We start from the raw sequence: 19,493 nt of genomic DNA, 5'->3' as shown, positions 1-19,493 counted from the left end.
TTTAGGAGTTTGGGATTAACAGACACACACTACTATATATAAAATAGATAAGCAGCAAGGACCTACTGTATAAGACAGGGAATAATATTCAATATCTTGTAATCTATAATGGAAAATAATCTGAAAAAATATACATATAACTGAATGACTTTGCTGTTCACCTGAAACTAACACAATGTTGTAATTAAATTATACTTCAACTAAAAAAAATGAGGAACTGGGACCTCTTTGGTGGTCCAGTGGTTAAGAATCCATCTTGCAACACAGGGGACTCCAGTTCGATCCCTGGTCGGGGAACTAAGATCCCTCATGCCACGGGGCAACTAAGCCTGCGCGCCACAACTGCTGAGGCTGCGTGCCTCAACTACTGAGGCTGCATGCCTCAACTAGAGAGCCCACGTGCCACAACTACTGAGCCTGCACAGGCTTCAGAGCGCCACAACTAGAGAGAAGTCTGCGCACTGCAAAGAAGTATCCCATGTGCCGCAACTAAGGCCCGACGCAGCCAAAAAATAAATAAATGAGAAGAACTAAAACCTAACATCTCTCAATAGAGTAAAAAACATTAAAAAAAAATGAGGAACCAATGACAAAAGTAGACACCTCTTTAAAATCTCCCTCAATCTGAAAGGGATACCATTTTAAATTGAATTTAAGGAGGACTTCTTTAAACTTCAATTTATTAAAATTTAAAATCAGAAAAAAAAAAAAAAAAAGAATGGGAATGAGACGCCCAGTGGCCCGAGAGCTGGGAACGGCCTCGGTTGTGGTGTCCGGGTCCCAGGCTGGTCCCCATAAGGCCTGGCTGGGCTAGTTTCCTGGCGCTCAGCAGGACTCCCCTTCATCTTTCAGCAACGTCCCCTTTTCCGTGGTCCAGGATGAGTGGGTTCTCTTCCTTTCAGCCAAAGGGGCCTTCACGGTGACTTCAACCTGCCCATCTCACAGGGCCCGGAGGGGCACACAGGACCCACGGTGTTCTGGGGTAACCCACCTGGCCCCTGCTTTCTGCCTTGACCCTTGTGAGAACAAGCCCCTCTTTGCGCCATCACGCTGCAGACACGCCCTTCTGTCCTTCCTAGTAGCGAGTTCCCCGTTTGCCAGTGCATGAAGCCCAGGCAGCAGCAGCATTGTTTAGGCTGAAGAACGGTGGACAAGAGGAAACATACTGCAGGACATTCACTAGCATTGAAAGAAAATGATAACAGGAGGAGAGAATGTTGTCACGTAGTTGGGGGTGAGGAGATGGACGAGAAAGGGTTCGCTTTGACCTTCCGTCTCTGAGGGCAGCTCGGAGAAGAAGGAAAGAGGCAGACAGCATGTGCGGGAAGCGGGCTGCGGGAAAAGGGATGCGGTGAGGCACGATGCTCCGGGCCGGCGTGGAGAACGCCCCACCCCCTGGGAGCGTGAGGCATCTGAGCCCTGCGCAGACCGAGGAGGTGACAGCAGGAAGGCATTGCTGTCATGTGAAATCAGAGGACAAGGAGAGCAGACTCACAAGAGCTGAAAGTGAGAAGATTCAGCTATGTGGATGCCAGTGCATCACCATAGCTTTGTTTTAGGGACCAAGAAAGGGCATCGATGGTCTAGAACAGGACCGACGTCCATGTCCACTTAGCTTCAGATAGGACTGTTGTGAGTTTGGGCACCTGGCTCCCATGGGATCTAGAGCTGGACCAGTGTTTATGGAGAACCAGTCATCTGAGAAATGCAGTCAGTGATTTTCAGGGGCCGTCATGACCGCCTTGGTCACACATGGTCAAGGCAGCCCACCCCCTAAGTCTGTGTTGGTGGTGAGTCCATTTTGTGGGCTCACCTATCAGAAGAGACTTGGATTGGTTGATCCTTGGAGCTCCAGAGCTCCGTTATTCTAGAACACTGCTTTTTATTTTATTTTATTTTATTTTGCAGTTTGCAGGATCTTAGTGCCCTGACCAAGGATTGAACACGGGCCCTCAGCAGTGAAAGCACAGAGTCCAAACCACTGGACCTTCAGAGAATTCCCCTAGAACACTTCTTGATAGGCTTATTCCTCCCTTAAAAGTTTCTTTTTTAGGGCTTCCCTGGTGGCGCAGTGGTTGGGAGTCCGCCTGCCAATGCAGGGGACACGGGTTCGTGCCCCGGTCTGGGAAGATCCCACATGCCGTGGAGCAGCTGGGCCCGTGAGCCATGGCCGCTGAGCCTGCGCGTCTGGAGCCTGTGCTCCGCAATGGGAGAGGCCACAACAGTGAGAGGCCCGCGTACCACAAAAAAAAAAAAGAAGTTTCTTTTTTAAAAAAATATTTATTTATTTATTAATATTTTCGGTTGCACCGGGTCTTAGTTGCAGCAGGCAGGCTCCTTAGTTGTGGCTCGAGGGCTCCTTAGTTGCAGCACACGGGCTCCCCAGTTGCGACATTCAGACTCCTAATTGTGGCATGCATGCGGGATCTAGTTCCCTGGCCAGGGATCGAACCCGGGCCCCCTGCATTGGGAACGCGGAGTCTTAACCACTGTGCCACTAGGTAAGTCCCCTTTAAAAATTTCTGATCCAGGGTGAAGAGGAACCTTGATGTAGACATAAAGACCATGAACTCTGGGCAGGGCTGTTGTGTCAGGACATCCGTGGGTGGGGAAGAGGAAGCCCCCAGCCGACCACAGGGAAACGTGGCCTCCCTCAAGGCTGGGGTGGGATATATGATGAGCAGAACATCAGGGCAGACCACCACGTTTGAGGAACCACTTTATTTATTTTTTTAATTAATTAATTTGATTTTGGCTGCGTTGGGTCTTTGTTGCTGCACCCGGGCTTTCTCTAGTTGTGGCGAGCGGGGGCTACTCTTCGTTGCGGTGCCTGGGCTTCTCACTGCGGTGGCTTCTCTTGTTGCGGAACACGGGGTCTAGGCACTCAGGCTTCAGTAGTTGTGGCACACGGGCTCAGCAGTTGTGGCTTGCAGGCTCAGTAGTTGTGGTGCACGGGCTTAGTTGCTTCGTGGCATGTGGGATCTTCCCAGAGCAGGGCTTGAACCTGTGTCCCCTGCATTGGCAGGCAGATTCTTAACCACTGCACCACCAGGGAAGTCCAAGGAACCACTTTATTTTAACCCAGAGAGATGTGTACTTCCATCGGGAAATGCTCCAACTCCCATCTCTATTCATTTTTGTCTTCACGATGTTTTTGCTGGTTGTGTGTGCAAACTGATATAGCACGTCTGCGTCTTGTGACCCTCACTACAGCAATAGATAAAAACGGGTTCAGGTTTTACAGTCAAAATAAGACCTGGAGCAAAGTCAAACTGCGGATGGTGTCACAAGGTAACTGCGTAACAGGGTCACTGGCTCAAGCCATCCTGCACAGAGTTGAGTTTGCTGAAAAGAGCAGTTCTCACATCCTTTCAAGAGGCTCATCATAGAATCTGTAACATGATCCATCGCGAGTCAGATGCACCCACCGGAGTGGATGGAATGCCAAAAGGCAGCGTCCGCCGAAGGGAAAGGACTCATTACTGTGGGTTCTTATATTTGCAGTGTCTTGTCCAGCTGCTGGTCTGTTGCCCTGCTCTGCTTCAGCTTGGACCAGATTTTACCAGGAAGACTAAGGATGTGTCTGTAACGGTGTCAAAGGGTCTCTCCTGCCTTGTTTGTATCAAGAGATTAATTGTCACCTACTCATTTCACTTACGTGGACTTTTTCCCAAAACGCTACCCCTACCCATAGGCGAAGGCTGGGCAGTGAAAAGACTGCCCACAAACAGAGCTTTTTGTGAAAAACCTAAATAACGTTCTGTGTGAAAGCAAACGTGACAATGGGCTGTTATTTCTCTCCCCATAATAACGTGCTGTCACATCTCTGTGCCCGCGAGAATGGGCGATGTGAGGGGATGTCGAGAGGAGCGGAGACGGGGAAGCCACGCTGAAACCTTAGAGGAGCTTTTCCGGGGTTTGCGTTTTCTGGAAACAGAAACCGCCCCTCCGAGAGGTAACTCCAGGGTTCATTTCCGCAGGTGCCCGGCCGCAGCCTCGCGTGCATTTCCAGAGGAGAGCTCTGCGGCTGCCAGAGAACACCAGCTACAGTGACCTGACAGCCTTTCTCACGGCCGCCGGCTCCCCCTCGGAGGTGGACGGCTTTCCTTATTTGCGGGGACTAGATGGAAACGGAACAGGTAACTCGAGGCTCGTTTCTTTCCAGCCGGGCAGTCTGCGTTTGCATCTTTATATGCGTTTGTATCTTTATAAGTGGGAGAACCCAGCCCGAGGTGCAGAAGGGCAGATCTGTCGTCTACAAGTTCAAGGGCACTGAAAGTGTCATTTGAGGACTTCAGCCTGCGCCGCTTTCATGAGCTTGTCTCCCTGACCCTCTCTCTTGGTACCAGTTGCCTGAGCTCTCCGTTGGCCAATAAAGTATATTTAATTCCCAGAAGTTCTTTTAATTGAATCTTTTTAAGTGTCCGATCAGAGTTAGAGGTTTTCTGTCCCCCTGTTCTCAGCCTCGCCCCACTTGCCCCTGGAACGTGTATTCGGTGAAGCAGCCTGCCCAGCTGTGCGGAGATGCACTGTCCCCGCCGCCCCCCCCCCCCACCCTGGGCACGTGTCACAAGTGGGAGGGGCGGGGGTGGGCCTGGGCCTGATTCCCAGACGAACACACCATGCCCCCTCCCACGAGTACAGGGAGCACTTGGCGGGCAGGGAGCCTCTGGGCTCCACCGGCTGAGTCCATCCAGCCTTTTCTCACAACCTCCGTTTCTCTGAGTTTGCCCTCTCTTTGCCTTCTCCTCTGCGAAGAGTGGTGAGCCTTCATACTTGACTTTGAAACATCTCCCGGAAGGTCTCTAAGTCCGCTTGGTCATTCTCACCCTAGGCTGGCAGGACACACACTGCTCAAAGATCACAGAAACTAAAAGCCACCAGCCAGAAAATAGGTAATCGTTCCTTACCAGTGAAAGACCGCCCTTACCTCCGTTCCCGGCCGACAGAGCTCGGTGCTGACGTGGTCCCCGGCCCTCCTTTTGGTGAATGGATGGTGGCCGGGTCTCACGCCCTGAATCGTTTTCCTGTCTCCCCCTCTTCTTTTCCCCAACACTTTACACGAGTCACAACATAAACTTGAAAACCAAAGGCTGTTCTGGGTTAAATCCCGCTAGGTGAGTACGTTACTGCATTTCCCAGGGACGCTTTGATTGAATTTCACTTAATTGTCTAGTGCTTTACAGAAACGGATCATTCTGCAAAAGCTTTTTATACCTGCCACATCTGATCCGCTTTATAGAACGTTAATAAACGTCTGGTTACAGATCAAGCTCACGTGGTGATTAGTTACCTGCTTTTCTTCCCTCTGCGATACCCGTTTGGAGAAACGTTTCTTCTTCCTTGAATTTTTGCATGATAATGATGCAATGAATATGTCAGTCACTGACCACCAGAAAAGTTGCATGGTGGTCATCTTAAGTGAATATTATTGGGAAGAAAAAAGTTGACTTTTCATTTAAATGGACAGGCCTGGGAGCAAAGTAGTGTTTCGGGGAACAGGATAATCCGAGGCCATCATGAAACCTCCATTCAGCCTCCATCATAAAGCCCCGAGTTGGAAGAACAGCCTAGTTCCTTGGAGCTCATTCAGTTTTTTTCTGTGCCCCAATTCCAAGAGCTCTTGAATAAATTATGAAATCCGAGACGACAGTAAGATAGAGAAGACCTAGGACTATTGATTTTAGAGGAGTTTGTTTTATTTTAAAATCACTCTCTTATTTCAGACGGAAGAGAGAAGGTCTTTGGAAGGTTACATTCAATTTGTTTTCCACTGAAATAACTGGCCAGTTGACCTAGGAAGCATCAGACCTCCGGCCAAGGAAGGGCAGCGTGGTATCTGCTTAGCACCCCAGCAGCCCATCAACTAGGGATTCTCTTCTGCCCCACGTTGGCCTCCCGTTTCATAAACCGCATCTAACAGATTTCAACTTAGTGTGAGAGCCTGGACCACACAAACCCGTGTGAGGTGACAGGTTATCACCAGAATTCAGCAAAATAAACAGAGGCCACAAATGCAGTTGGAAAGAGGCTGGTTTCCCCGCCGTGTCCTAAGGGGGGTTGTTTATTTCCCCCCTTTGGAGGGATCCAGAGTTGTAGACAGAGAAACGCAGCCATGTGGAGGTTTCAGTCCCTTCCTCACTTGCTCGTTCCCGTGCACCCTCATATGCTCTCCCCTGTGGTTGCCAAGAAAGCGCAGACCTGTTCCGTGATGCTTCCGAGGGGTTTTCAAGAAATTACTTCTGCTCGCAGATCCAAGAAAGCAGAGGAGTCAGTAGTATGACTGATGTCCAAAGCCAAACAGAACCGGAGATGCTATCCGAGCAAAACCCCTCTTGTTCTAAGTGATGAATTGGGGGCCTCCTAGCTTGGTCCATTGTTGCTGCTTTTGCCTGACAGACACCTGTCTTTCTTCGGACATGATGGGAGTCAGGTAACATCAAGACGAACAGGAAGGAGAGACTCCTTATATGGAGAACTCAGTGTTGTGTTGCCGTCTAATAACGAGGGCTGGAAGGAAAACAGTGTAGCCCTTCAAAGTATGTCCAGAATAAAGAAAGTGGGAGGGTAGACTGTCATCTGGAAGGCATGGAGTGGAAGCAGTGAGAGAGGCAAGAGGCCTCAGGAGAGCAGGTATAATTGCCTGTGATGTCTTCTAACAGAGAACATTTTAAAGAACATAAAGCACATGCACCCAGGGCATGTTGCTTTAAAGGAATATGCCCCTCTCTGCAGTGCTGTTCTTACTTCTGAATGTTTATAGTCAAGTTCGTTCCTTTCTGTAGCCTCGCAGGAAAGCATCTAGTCCAACCTCCTTAGTTTTGCAGATGAGAAAAACGGACCCCGGAGCAGGGAAGTAACTCGCCAGAGGCCACATAAGTAGTCGGTGGCGGACCTGATACTGGGACCCTGGCTTCCTGGGCCAGGGATGTGCAAGATTATAGGAAGGAAGTCTCGAAAGGGGATGAGTGGGGACCACGGGGATGCCATCTCTGGGAATCAAGAGGCAGTGTTAAGTGGGACGAAAGGGTGATGGGTCTGGAGCACCTTTCTGCTCTACCCGCAGCTTCCCCGGGCAGACTTCCTACCTCGGGTTTGATGAAAGAAGCAGTGCTTCCTGATTGAAAACATTATCTTTAAATTGTTTATGTAAGGTCTAGTAAATTACTTAATCTCTCTTTGTTTTAAGTCCTGTCTCATCTAGAGAGTCTACCAGAGCCTAGAGAGGTACATTGGAGACCTGGCTTTGCTTCTGTGTTGCCTTTGGGCAATGGACCCATTTAGGTCCTCCATCTGCAAGGTAGTTTGACCAGAAAGATGGTAAATTCTGTGCTTTGGTTTTTCTTCACCCTAAAGTGAAATGGCCACAGGATAAAAAGATTTCAGAACTTGAATCTATGCTTCCAACGTGGACCTTTGGATGAAATCCTCATTTCCATGCCTTTCCCTTCACTGGAAAACAGAGATGGGCATGAATCATAAAAGATAGTGCTAACATTAGCCGTATAGAGATTGCTCTACAAAGGGTTTAGCTCCCACTGGTTGTTCAGACTCTAAAATCCACCAGATTTGTTTTAAATGTTTAAATTTAGTCCTCATTGGAGGTTTGCATTAGCTTGGGTAGTTAGTTGATAGGTAGGTGAGTATATAAGTAGCTTACTAAGAAATCCTATAAATGGTATTCTAACGTAGCTTACATTTTTCTATCAGTGTGTTTTCATCGTGTTCAAGGGAAGATTTTAAATTATGACCAAATACATTTTGTATGATATATTATATTTCACTGGAGAAAAATTCTTCTCAAATGGACCGCTTAACTGTATAAATATAATATTGCTCTCAGAAGCATTCCCCAGTTTATCTGTAGACAGTCATTAAAGCATTGGCTTGCATAAAAGGCCTCTAATGCAAAATAATTGGTATATTAAATTCCTTTTAAACAGATCAAAATAACAGTGGCAACCAAAATAACTCATAAATATTTCAGATCCAAGTTTTCAATCGTGTACTTTTCGTAGCAGTAAGTTAATATTTTGAAGCACTCCTTGAAGAAATTCACTCCTTTTTTTTTTCAGCAGTCTCTGATTTAAATCATTTGGTTCCACTATGGTGACCTGCCCAGTAATTAACATGTGTGCAGTGCTCGCTTTGTATAGATGTTGATTTCAGGGATTTCCACACACACCTCTTCTCCCATTATAGACAATCCCTTCTCTTTTGAGGCCCTTGTTTTTGGGGGGAGGGGCGCAGCCTGCGGGATCTTAGTTCCCCGGCCAGGGATCGAACCCGCTGCTCCTGCATTGGGAGTTCAGAGTCTTAACCACTGGACCACCAGGGAAGTCCCTTGAGGCCCTTTTTGAAAGCACAGCACGGTGGTTAGAATCTGCAAACCCAAGCTTGGATCAGGTTTGCAGATTCAAACTGGCCTATATCCGAAGACCAGCTCTTATGACTACCCTCTCTGAGCCTCAGTTTGTTTATGTGTGAGATGGGAATTTGACCTACCTTAGAATGTCCTGGTGAGGATTATGTGTGTAAGATGCTGAACAGAGTCCCTGGCTTATAGGAGGCCCAGTCCTCAGTAGATGGTAGCTATGATATTTCTCTGTGAACAGTTTCTGCAGCCCCATGTAAGTCCTGTGTGTGCACGTGATGGAGAATGTCTCTTGCTTCCAGGAAACGGCACCAGGTACGACCTGACCCCCGTCACAGCCGTCAGCGTGCACTTGCTCAGCAACGATGGAACGCCGGTGCTGGTGGATGGCCCCATTTATGTCACCGTGCCCCTGGCCACGCAGAGCAGTCTGAGGCACAATGCCTATGTCACAGCGTGGCGGTTTGACCAGAAGCTAGGTAAGCAGGCTCCTGTGCGAGCGATCGGCTACAGATAACTCCGTTACTGTCTGATTTCCCTTTTAAGAAGCCTGTGCAAGTTCCTTTTCCTTGAAATTATTGAATGCTGCTGTTTATGGTGCCTTGCATGGCTTCTAGTGGGTAAGTCTTACACGCTCTTTGGACTTGGGGTTTTTTTCAATTTAAGCTAATTTGCTTGAAAAGAATCTTTAAAGGTTATTAGAACTAAATTGGCTCTCCTAACCTTTATCCTTTTAGTCTTTAGATGGTCACATGATCTCTCTTGGCCCTGTGTTCTGAAAAAAGAAAAACACATTGCCAATATTGTACAAAAAAAAAAGAAAAGAAAAATTACCCATGATCCCACATGTAGAGAAACCCACTAACAGTATTTTGGATTACAGGCAGACCTCGTTCTGTTGCACTTTGTTTTATTGCATTCGCAGATACTGCGTTTTATACAAATTGAACATTTGTGGCAACCCTGTGTTGTCAGATGATGGTGAGCATTTTTTAGCAGTAAAGTATTTTTTAGTTAAAATATGTACATTGGTTTCTTAGGCATAATGCTATTGCATACTTAATTGACTACAGTATAGTGTAACATAATTTTTAATGCACCGGGAAACGAAAAATTCACATGACTTGCTTTATTGCGATGTTTGATATATTGCACCAGGTCTGGAACCGAACCCACAGCATCTCCAAAGTGAGCCTGTATTTCCTTCCAGCCATTGCACTATGGGTGTATGTATTAGTTATCTTTTGCTGCGTAACAGATGGCCCTAAAACTCGTAGCTTTAAACAACAGTGAACATCTGTTGTCTCACAGTTTTGGAGAGTCAGGAACCCGGGCACAGCCTAGCTGGGTGGCTCTGGGTCAGGGTCTCTAGATAAAGTTGCAGTCAGACTGTCAACCAGTTCATCTCAGGGTTCAACAGGGGCTACACGCATGCTTTCAGGCCCCAGCTCCTCACTGGCTGATGGCCAGAGGCTTCAGTGCCTTGCCACGTGGGCGTCCCGACAGGGCCACTTGCAGCGTGACAGCTAGCTTCCAATAGAGCAAGTGACCCAAGAGAAATTTACAAATAAACTGAAAGTACAAAAGCGCACATGGGCAAAATGGAAGTCACCGTCTTTTATCACCTAAGGTCAAAGTGGCCTCTGCTCCCTTCTTTCCATATGCTGGTGGTCGCAGAGCCCGATGCTGGTACAGTATGAGGTGGACCACACAGGTGTGTGAACACCAGGAGTGGGGGGCGGTCACTGGGCCCTCTTAGGGACTGCCTTCCAAAAATACACATTTAACAGAAAGGGGATTATACGCTATGTACTGTCTTATAACTTGCCTTTGAAAACCATTTGTATGTCATGAACATCTTTCCCTAGCATTATTTTTCCATAGCAGCCGTTATTCTGCAATGTCAATATTAAGATTGCATGGTATTCCCTTATATGTTTATGTCGTAATTCAGTTGCTCAATCCCCTAAGTTAGAAAAAAAATTACTCTTCTTACCAACGTTGTGATAAATATCTTCGTAGCAAAATCTTTATACATGGCCATGATTGTTTCCTCAGGATAAAATTTTAGAAGAAGTGGAATTGCTGACTTCAAAAAGTACAAAATTCTAAAGATTTTAATACATATTTCCAAATTTTCCTCCAGGAGGTTTTACAGTTGACATTCGTAGTAAGAATGTGGGAAGAAGTACGTGCTTGTGTTTCGGGTTTGGACAGCACATTGGTCCCTATACCCTGTTGGTTCTGAATCCCAGACTTGAAAGTCAAACTTGAAAAGACCGGTTTTCAAATAACCCCATTCAGAGTTTTAAACTGTTAGACCACGCGTAAAAATTCTTGGGGGATTTTTGGTGTCAAATGTATTTTCAAAGACACCTAATTCCTTGAGCAGTCAAATTCTAGTTCTAGGAATTTATATTTGGAAATAAATGCTTGTTGGGCTTTCTGGAGTTTGGGGGGAGTTGGGGTTTGTTTTGTTTTGTTTTCCGGTTACTAACAGACCGCGTAATTATTTGTGTGGAATTCATTGGCTTTACCAGATGCACCGAACTTGATGTTGTTAGAAGGATCGCGCTGCTGCGTGGACATGCGGCACTGGGTCATGTGGGCACTTTGTCATTGGCGTGTGTTCTCCACGGCTTGGTGACTTCTTGAGGCATATGGTCCTGATCAGGATGTAAGGAGCCCTGGGCTCCGGGAGAAAGGGACTTGAGGGAACCCCTGGGGAAGACGGGAATTATGAAGGGAGGAAAGGACGTGGATAACAAAGCAGGGAAAGAAAGTAGGAAGGAGAGGGGAAAGCTTGCACTTGGCCTTCTGAAACCCTGGATCTGCCACTTGGAAAACTCTAAGGCCTACCTTGGGCGAATCACCTGTCCTGTTTCCTCACTTGTACAGGACGCACATTGATCGAGGCTCTCCGTCCCTTGTACAGTCTTCCGCTCACGTTGTCCGTCCAGGTTGGGCCCCAACGTGCCAGGGCAGTGCTCTGAAGTAGAGCGTGTGGTTAAGAGCAGCAACACTGAGGCACAGTGGATTGGAATTGCAGCTCTGCTGGCCATCAGCTGTGTGGCCCTGGCCAAGTTGTTTAACCTCTCTGTGCCATAGTTTGCTCAACTGTGAGATGGGGATAATAATAGTATCAATACCTAGTGCTGTTATGAAGAGTATGTTTATCAGTCAGAGTTCTCCAGAGAAACAGAACCAGTAGGATGTGTGTGTGTGCATGTGTGTGTGTGTGTGTGAGAGAGAGAGAGAGAGAGAAGGGGAGAGAGATTTATTTTACAGTATTGGCTTATGTACTTGAAGAGGCTGGCAAGTTCAAAATCTGCAGTGGCCCAGCAGACTGGAGACCCAGAGAAGAGTTGATGTTGCAGTTTGAATCCGAAGGGCCACGTGCTGGCAGAATTTCCTCTTCCTTGGAGGAGGTCAGCCTTTGCTTGAGGCCTTCAACTGATTGGATGAGGCCCACCTACAGGAAGCGTAATCTGCTTTACTCGGTCTACTGATTTAATTGTTAATCTCATCTTTAAAATACCTTCACAGCAACCTCCAGGCGCGTTTGATCGAATATCTGGGTGCTGTGACCTAGCCAAGTTGACACATCAAATTAAGCACCCCAAGGAATAAATGAGTTAATATTTGTAAGAAGCTCAGTTCAGTGCCTGGTACATGGTACACCCAAAGAGTTTATTCAGGGAACAAAGGTCTCCCCTCCTCTGCAGAAGGGTTTCTCAAACTGTGACCTCTAAACCACTTTCCCAGATTCCCGTTAGCCCAGATCGCTTTTTTTTTTTTTTTTGCGGTACGTGGGCCTCTCACTGTTGCGGCGTCTCCCGTTGCGGAGCACAGGCTCCAGACGCGCAGGCTCAGTGGCCATGGCTCACGGGCCCAGCTGCTCCGCGGCATGTGGGATCTTCCTGGACCGGGGCACGAACCCGCGTTCCCTGCATCGGCAGGCGGACTCTCAACCACTGCGCCACCAGGGAAGCCCCAGCCCAGATCTCTTGAAGGACTGTTTTCCATGTGCTGCTTCCACTTCTCGACCCACTGCAGTCCCGCTTCTACCTTCCGCTCTCCTGAAACCACAGTCATGAAGTTAAGCAGCAGCTGCCTGATGGTGGAATCAGGTGACCTCCTCATCCCCTTGGACGTGTCTGCAGCATCGGAGGGTTTCCTTTCTCTAGAGAGGAAGGCCCGCCTCCCTCGGCTCTGTGACTCAGTGTCCCTGGGGTCCTCATCTCCTGTCATATGGGCTCTGCCCCACGCCCAGCTCCTGACTTTCTTTACATGCAGTCGCTGGGACATCCACCTGCCTCTCACACTCCCAAAGCCACCCCGTGCAACCACGTCTGCTCTCTGATCTGTGTTCCTGACTGTCCGTTAGGCCTCCATCTTCGGATGTCCTGCAGGAAACTCAGATTCACGTGCTTGACACGGACCCACTGACTCGCTTCACTTCAACCCCTACCCCTGTTCATTTCTGTGTTTCCTCTCTTGGTTAAGGGTGCCATCCACCAGACCATCCAAGTAGAAACCCCCGACTTATCCCCCATTTACTCTTTTGCTTCACCTCCCTGCCCCACCGGCAGCCACGTCTGCTCCCTTGCAAGGTCATGTTGATGTCAAATCAGCGTTTCTCCAACCTACCTTCTCCTCTCCTTCTCTGGTTACCTCTGTCTGGGTGCAGACTCTTCCCTGTTTTCTGGCCAATTCCTGCAGCCGTCTGCCTGTCTTCCTCTCTCCTTCCCTCCACCAGGACTTCTGGGTTGCTGCTTGGGCTGTCTTTCAGAAGCACAGACCCCTTTCCCACATGAGAACATCTCAGAGGTACTCGTCGTGAGGCTGTCCACGGTCGTTGGCACGGCACACAGATCTCTGCAGAGCTGGTCCCTGCCTAGCTCCCCAGCTCACTCCCAGCCTCTGTTCCCTGCACACCCTCCATCACTCCCACACCAAACCGTTTGCCGTTCCCTGGATGCGCCTGGGTCTCCCTCATCACTTGTCACATTGTGTGAGCAGGACCTTTCCTCTGAAATCCCTTTCTCCATGTGCTGGACAGTAGTTTGGTTTCTCTCGAGCATGTTGTCCATTCAGCAGCGGCACTAGAAGTCTGTGAAGACATGGCCTTGCAGTGTCTCAGTTATTATCTGTGTCCTCACTGAGTCTTCCTCATCTTTGAGTCTTCATGATCACACACAGTCCCTGGCAGTTGCTAGGTGTCTAAGCAGAATGTTTGCTAAATGATTGAATCAGATGGGGAGCTTTTATGTGTTCTAAGATTCAAGGCGGTTTAAGATATTACAATGTAACACTGGTACTTAGAGGCGGTTTAAGATATTACAATGTAACACTGGTACTTAGAGAATAGACATGTGGACACAGTGGGGGAAGGGAGGGTGGGATGAACTGGGAGATGGGGATTGACATATACATACTACCGTGCGTTAAGATAGATAGCCAGTGGGAACATGTTATAAAACATAGGAAGCTCAGCTCCGTGCTCTGTAATGACCTAGATGGGTGGAATGGGGGGAGGGGGTGGGAGGGAAGTCCAAGAGGGAGGGGATATATGTGTACCTGTAGCTGATTCACTTCATTGTACAGCAGAAACTAACACAACATTGTAAAGCAATTATACTCCAATTAAAAAAAAAAGATGACTCTATACACAGGATTTACCTTTACATATCTGTGTATATATATGTTTAATGAAAGAACGGTGCTTTGAGCACTTGTCTAGAGAGACAGCAGTTATATTGGATTTTCTCCATCCTGGAGCTTCCAACCCTGCTGCTATGATTCTACTCCTTCCTGCCTCTTCATTTTTGAATGTATATAGTTGAATATAGATAAATAAGGCTGGGGTATAAAAGGCTGTATTCCTAATACAGTGATGCTTTCACTAGAGAGTCGTACACAGATGTGTCATAACAATATGGCACAGGTCTAGAGAAGCAGCATCCTTGCTCTCATTGGTTTATTTTGTATACAGCTCACAAACAACAAAAGTTTATATAAAAAAATTTTTTTTGATATCTATGGCCGACTGAATAATGCCCCCCCTGAATATCTCCACATCATAATCCCTGGACCCTGTGAATATGACCTTATATGATAGAGGGACTTTGCAGACGTGATTCAGTTATGAATCTTGAGATGGGGAAATTCTCTCGGATTATCCTCGTGGGCCCACTGTAATCACAACGGTCTGTATAAGCAGGGTGCAGGAGGAATCAGAATCAGAGGAGATGGCAACGTAATGACGGAAGCAGCAATTGGAAGGATGCACTTTGAAAATGGAGAAAGGGGCCACAAGCGAAGGAACAGAGGCAGCCTTGAGAAGCTGAAAAAGGCACAGAAATGGATTCTTCATTCAGAGTCTCCAGAAAGAACCAGCCCTACTGATACCCTGACTTTAGCCCAGTGAAACTGATTTCAGACTGCTGACCTCTAGAGCAATAACGGAATAAATTTGTGTTGTTTTAAGCCCCTAAGTTTGTGGTAATTTATCACAGGCGCAAAAGGAAATTAATATACTATAGAAGTCAGTGAAAACAAAGAAATGGGCAGTGTTATAAAGACTCTGAAATATAAGTTATCCAATTTTCTACTTCCTCTCTGGAAATAATCCCCGTGGCATTATTCCTTTTGTCATTGAGAATCTCCATTGTGTCGTTGATCTCTTCCCACTTAAATGGTCTTTTTTAACTTAGCATCTACAGTGAAAAATGTAACTGCCAATTCCTGGCTCTAACAGATTGTATGTGTGCAGAGAAAAGCCAACATTTGGATAGTCATTCAGAAACGATCAAATGAATTAAAATATGTTTTCTGAAAACTTTAAGATTGGATGGACATTTCAAAGAAACCATATGTTCTTTAACTCACTAAACTCAGTAGAAGCCTACATATTTCATAAGGGGTTTTCTGTTATGTGTAATCAATAATATCATTATTCAGGTAGAAATTAAATTATTGCAGTTAAATGAAAAGTTCCAAGAGTGTATTATAAGATCAGAAAAAAAAATAGGAACACATCTTAAGCACATAGCACTCACTATTTACTAATTATCTGCTATTTATGATTAAGTCAAATATGATAATCACTTCTAACCAGTTTAGCACTTTAATTATCTACTTTTGAGGTATATCAAAGTAATTGCAATTTCAAAATGTTTGACAGCCAGAAATAGCAATTCATGAATCCATTAAGAATTTTTCGTCTAATTAAGTATCGCCAAACTACGGCCTGAAAGCTAAGAATGGTTTTTACATTTTTATTTATTTATTTTATATATTTTGATTGATTGATTGATTGATTGATTGACTGATTTATGGCTGCATTGGGTCTTCGTTGCTGGGCGCGGGCTTTCTCTAGTTGCGTGAGCGGGGGCTACTCTTTGTTGCGGTGCGCGGGCTTCTCACTGTGGTGGCTTCTCTTGTTGCAGAGCACGGGCTCTAGGCATGCGGGCTTCAGTAGTTGTGGCACGCGGGCTCAGTAGTTGTGGCTTGCGGGCTCTAGAGCACAGGCTCAGTAGTTGTGGCTCACGGGCTTAGTTGCTATGCACCATGTGGGATCTTCCTGGACCAGGGATCAAACCCGTGTCCCCTGCGTTGGCAGGCAGATTCTTAACCACTGCAACACCAGGGAAGTCTGGTTTTTGCATTTTTAAATGTTTGAAGAAAGAATCAAAAGAAGAAGAGTATCTCATGACACATGAAAGTTAGATGAAAAGTAAGCATCCCTGAATCAATTTTTATTGGGTGCTGTGGACTGAATGTTTGTATTCCCCCCCCACAAAATTTGCATGTTGACATCCTAACCCCCAAAGCCATTAGTATTTGGAGGTTGGGCCTTTGGAGTTGATGAGGTGATGAGGGTGGAGGTCTCTTGAATGGGATTAGTGCCCTTATAACAGGGGCCCCAGAGAACTTTCTCCCGCCTTCCACATGTGAGGACACAGCAAGAAGGCATCATCCGTGAATCAATGATACAGGCTCTCTGTGGACACTGAATCAACCAGCACCTTGATCTTGGACTTCCCATCCTCCAAAACTGTGAGAAATGAATTTCTGTTGCTTGTAAGCCACCCAGTTTATTTTATTACAGCAACCCAAATGGAATAAGACATGGGAACCCAACCGTGCCTGTTGGTTCATTTGTGGTCTGTGAGTGTTTTTCCTACACCAGCAGAGTTTGAATAATTGCAGCAGAGAGTGTATGTTCTCGCTAACTGAAAAATATTTGCTACCTGGACTATTACAGAACATGTTTGTGACCCTCTGATCTGAGATACATTCAACAGGGAAGCTCTTACTAAAATGCAAGTGTATTCTCCATCTGCAGGGCCGAACAGCGTGCCTGATTCAGTCACAGTCCCTCTGTACTGTTATCCAGGCAGCCTTCCAGCATTTGGCCCCGAGGGACAGCTGATGCTCGGTGATAACACCTTGGTTATAGGGCACGATTTCAAACTCTTAAAGAAAAATGAAATTCTTTTTAAGTTCCATGGGACTTCTATTTGAAAAATAAATCCACATTTTAATGCTAACTCAAATACTTTCATTCCTGACTGCTGGATAACTGAAAGTTTACTCATGAGAGAAATGTAGAGGTACTTCTTTTCTTTTTTCTTTTTAGATGTCACATATCTGTGATATCATATGGTATTTGTCTTTCTCTGTTTGGCTTTCTTCACTTAGTATGATAATCTCTGGGTCCATCCATGTTGCCGCAAATGGCGTTATTTCATTCCTTTTTTATGGCTGAGTAATAGTCCATTGTGTGTGTGTATATATGTATGTATGTGTGTATATATGTATGTATGTATATATATACACACGTGCATATATGTGTATATATATATATACATACATACATATATATATATATATATATATATATATAAATACACACACACTACATCTTCTTTATCCATCCCTCTGTTGATGGACATTTAGGTTGTTCCCATGTCTTGGCTATTGTGAATAGTGCTGCAGTGAACATAGGGTGCATGTATCTTTCTGAATTACAGTTTTCTCAGGGTATGTGCCCAGGAGTGGGATTGCTGGGTCATATGGCAACTCTATCTATTTTTAGTTTTTTGAGGACCCTCCATACTGTTCTCCATAGTGGCTGTATCAATTTATATTCCCACCAGCAGTGCAGGAGGGTTCCCTTTTCTCCACACCCTCTCCAGCACCATTAGAGAGGATCAGTATTTGGTGCTATCATTTATCACAGTTTTCTTTTTCTTTTTTTTTTTTAACGGCCACAGTTGTCTTTTTTTTGGGGGGGGGGGTGGGGGGGAACAGGCAAAGAATTTCCCATTATAATAATGAGCATCTCTATATTTTAACCCACGTGTTCATCCGAGGGTGACCTAACAGATTAACAGTCTCCTAGAACGTAAGTAAAGTTGGATTTTGTTTCGTGTGTTACAGCAGTATGAATTGGCTGATTATCGTATGCACTCTCAGAAAAATGATTTTTTTAAGAAGCCTGACTTGCACATATTAGAATCGAAACTTTTGCCACATTTATGGGCAATGCTGATTTTGCTGAAGCTACCGTGTTAAAATGCCACTGGATTTATGGTGCGAGGGAGGCCTCTGTTTAGTGAGTGTAAGTCTTTTCCTTTGAGGAATTACCAGATTTTTTCACCTAGATCTTCTAAAGGCGCTGTCTCTTTTGAAAAGTGGTACAGTGCCAGTGCCTGGGGCCTGGGTGTCCAGGCGTGTCTGAGGGGGTGGGATAAAGTGACCTTATCGGTCACGTTCAGGGGCCAGTTTGACCTTTGAAAGAAGCAGCTCTCCTCCCCGAGTCTGGCAGGTGCAGTTTTGTGGGTCATGGTGAATGCACCTTAGCTGAGGCTTTCTGGACAGTACGAGATGGCGTGTCAGCTCAGCTTCACAGGCATTTACTCTCTTCATCCTGTAACTGGGACAACAGATGGCTGTCCATGTCCTGGGTGGTGCCCTGGGGAATGGTCACTTATGAATAAGCAAACCAGGTCAGTGGTTTGAATTGAAAGTGACTGACTGACCTTGAGTGGCAGAGAAATCACGATTTAAGATCCTCTATGCAATGTTTCTGCTGTTTCACAATAAGTTATGTGGCTTGAAGACTCTCATTCTAATGAGGTGACAGAAATAAAAGCAGATTCCAAGTGAAGCTACATTGCAGGATCCAGTTTTAACTGCCTTCCCAGAATGCAGCCTGCAGAGTGGTGTGCGTTGCTATAGAAATGGTGGTTACTGAACCAGCTTCTTATCACGTATGGTGCACACGTATCGGGCCCTCAGCAATACCCGCTCATAATTGGCCTGTAGTGGATTCATCTCTGCGTAGGTGATGAGCATTACTGCTGATGCTGTGCTCACTGAACTAGTCCTTTTAGGTAAGTCATGGCCAGCCTGCCCTTGAAGGTGGAGCTTGATTTAAAATACAGATCTAAGATTTTGTTCCATTTCATTGTTTTTCGGGGGGAGAAAGGGATGGGAGTTCTTAAAGCACTAAATTCTGTTTGTCACTTTAAGAAAATGAAAATAGTATTACTGGTGTGTCTTTTTCCCTCTCATGAGCCATGCGTCTTACATAGGAGGTGACATATTGTCATGCAGAGGTGTAGTGATTGAATTACAAGAATGAACTGTAGTGCATCGCGTGGGCAAATTTAGAACAAAAGAAGGGAGTTCATGTTTCTAACGGTTCAGTATGTATTTACATGTGTGATGTTAATTGTAGACCCATGTGTATCATCTTTATAATTTTTTTTTCAAAAAGAACGGACTCAATAGTTAATGGAATCAAACAAAGAAGGAAGCAGACTTACCTGTCAAAGTACAATGTCAGTATATCCTTGAGAAAGATGATCTGAAATGGGTCTTCTGAGGATGAAGGTGATTTGTTAGAAACAAAGAAAGAATTCTCAGGAAGAGTCTCTATGTTCCCAGATGTTAAAATTGCCCATAAAAGTGAATTGGGCTTCCTTTAGATATAGGAGGGGAGAAAAAGATAATGTACCTGCAAAGAAAGCTGACTGAAGTGATGTAACACATCAAAAAGAACCCTGAAGGTGTAGGACTTCATTTGGATAAACGATACCGGTCCGGC

General features: G+C 45.9%; 1 protein-coding gene across 2 annotated transcripts in view; it reads left to right on the top strand.

The window, feature by feature from the left end:
- FAM171A1 (family with sequence similarity 171 member A1) overlaps positions 1-19,493 on the top strand; it is a 125,258-nt gene that overhangs the window by 86,981 nt on the left and 18,784 nt on the right. The window contains exons 4-5 of one of the 2 annotated variants that reach the window (XM_019933495.3): positions 3,981-4,139; positions 8,677-8,853. In XM_019933495.3, coding sequence (XP_019789054.1) covers positions 3,981-4,139; positions 8,677-8,853 — 336 coding nt within the window. The remainder of the gene's footprint in view (positions 1-3,980; positions 4,140-8,676; positions 8,854-19,493) is intronic. The other variant, XM_073801691.1, reaches the window with a different exon arrangement.

This window comes from Tursiops truncatus, chromosome 2 (genome assembly GCF_011762595.2).
Source record: "Tursiops truncatus isolate mTurTru1 chromosome 2, mTurTru1.mat.Y, whole genome shotgun sequence".
Taxonomy (NCBI): Eukaryota; Metazoa; Chordata; class Mammalia; order Artiodactyla; family Delphinidae; genus Tursiops; species Tursiops truncatus.
Note: the sequence above shows the minus strand (reverse complement) of the source record. Positions and strands in the feature narration are given on the sequence as shown.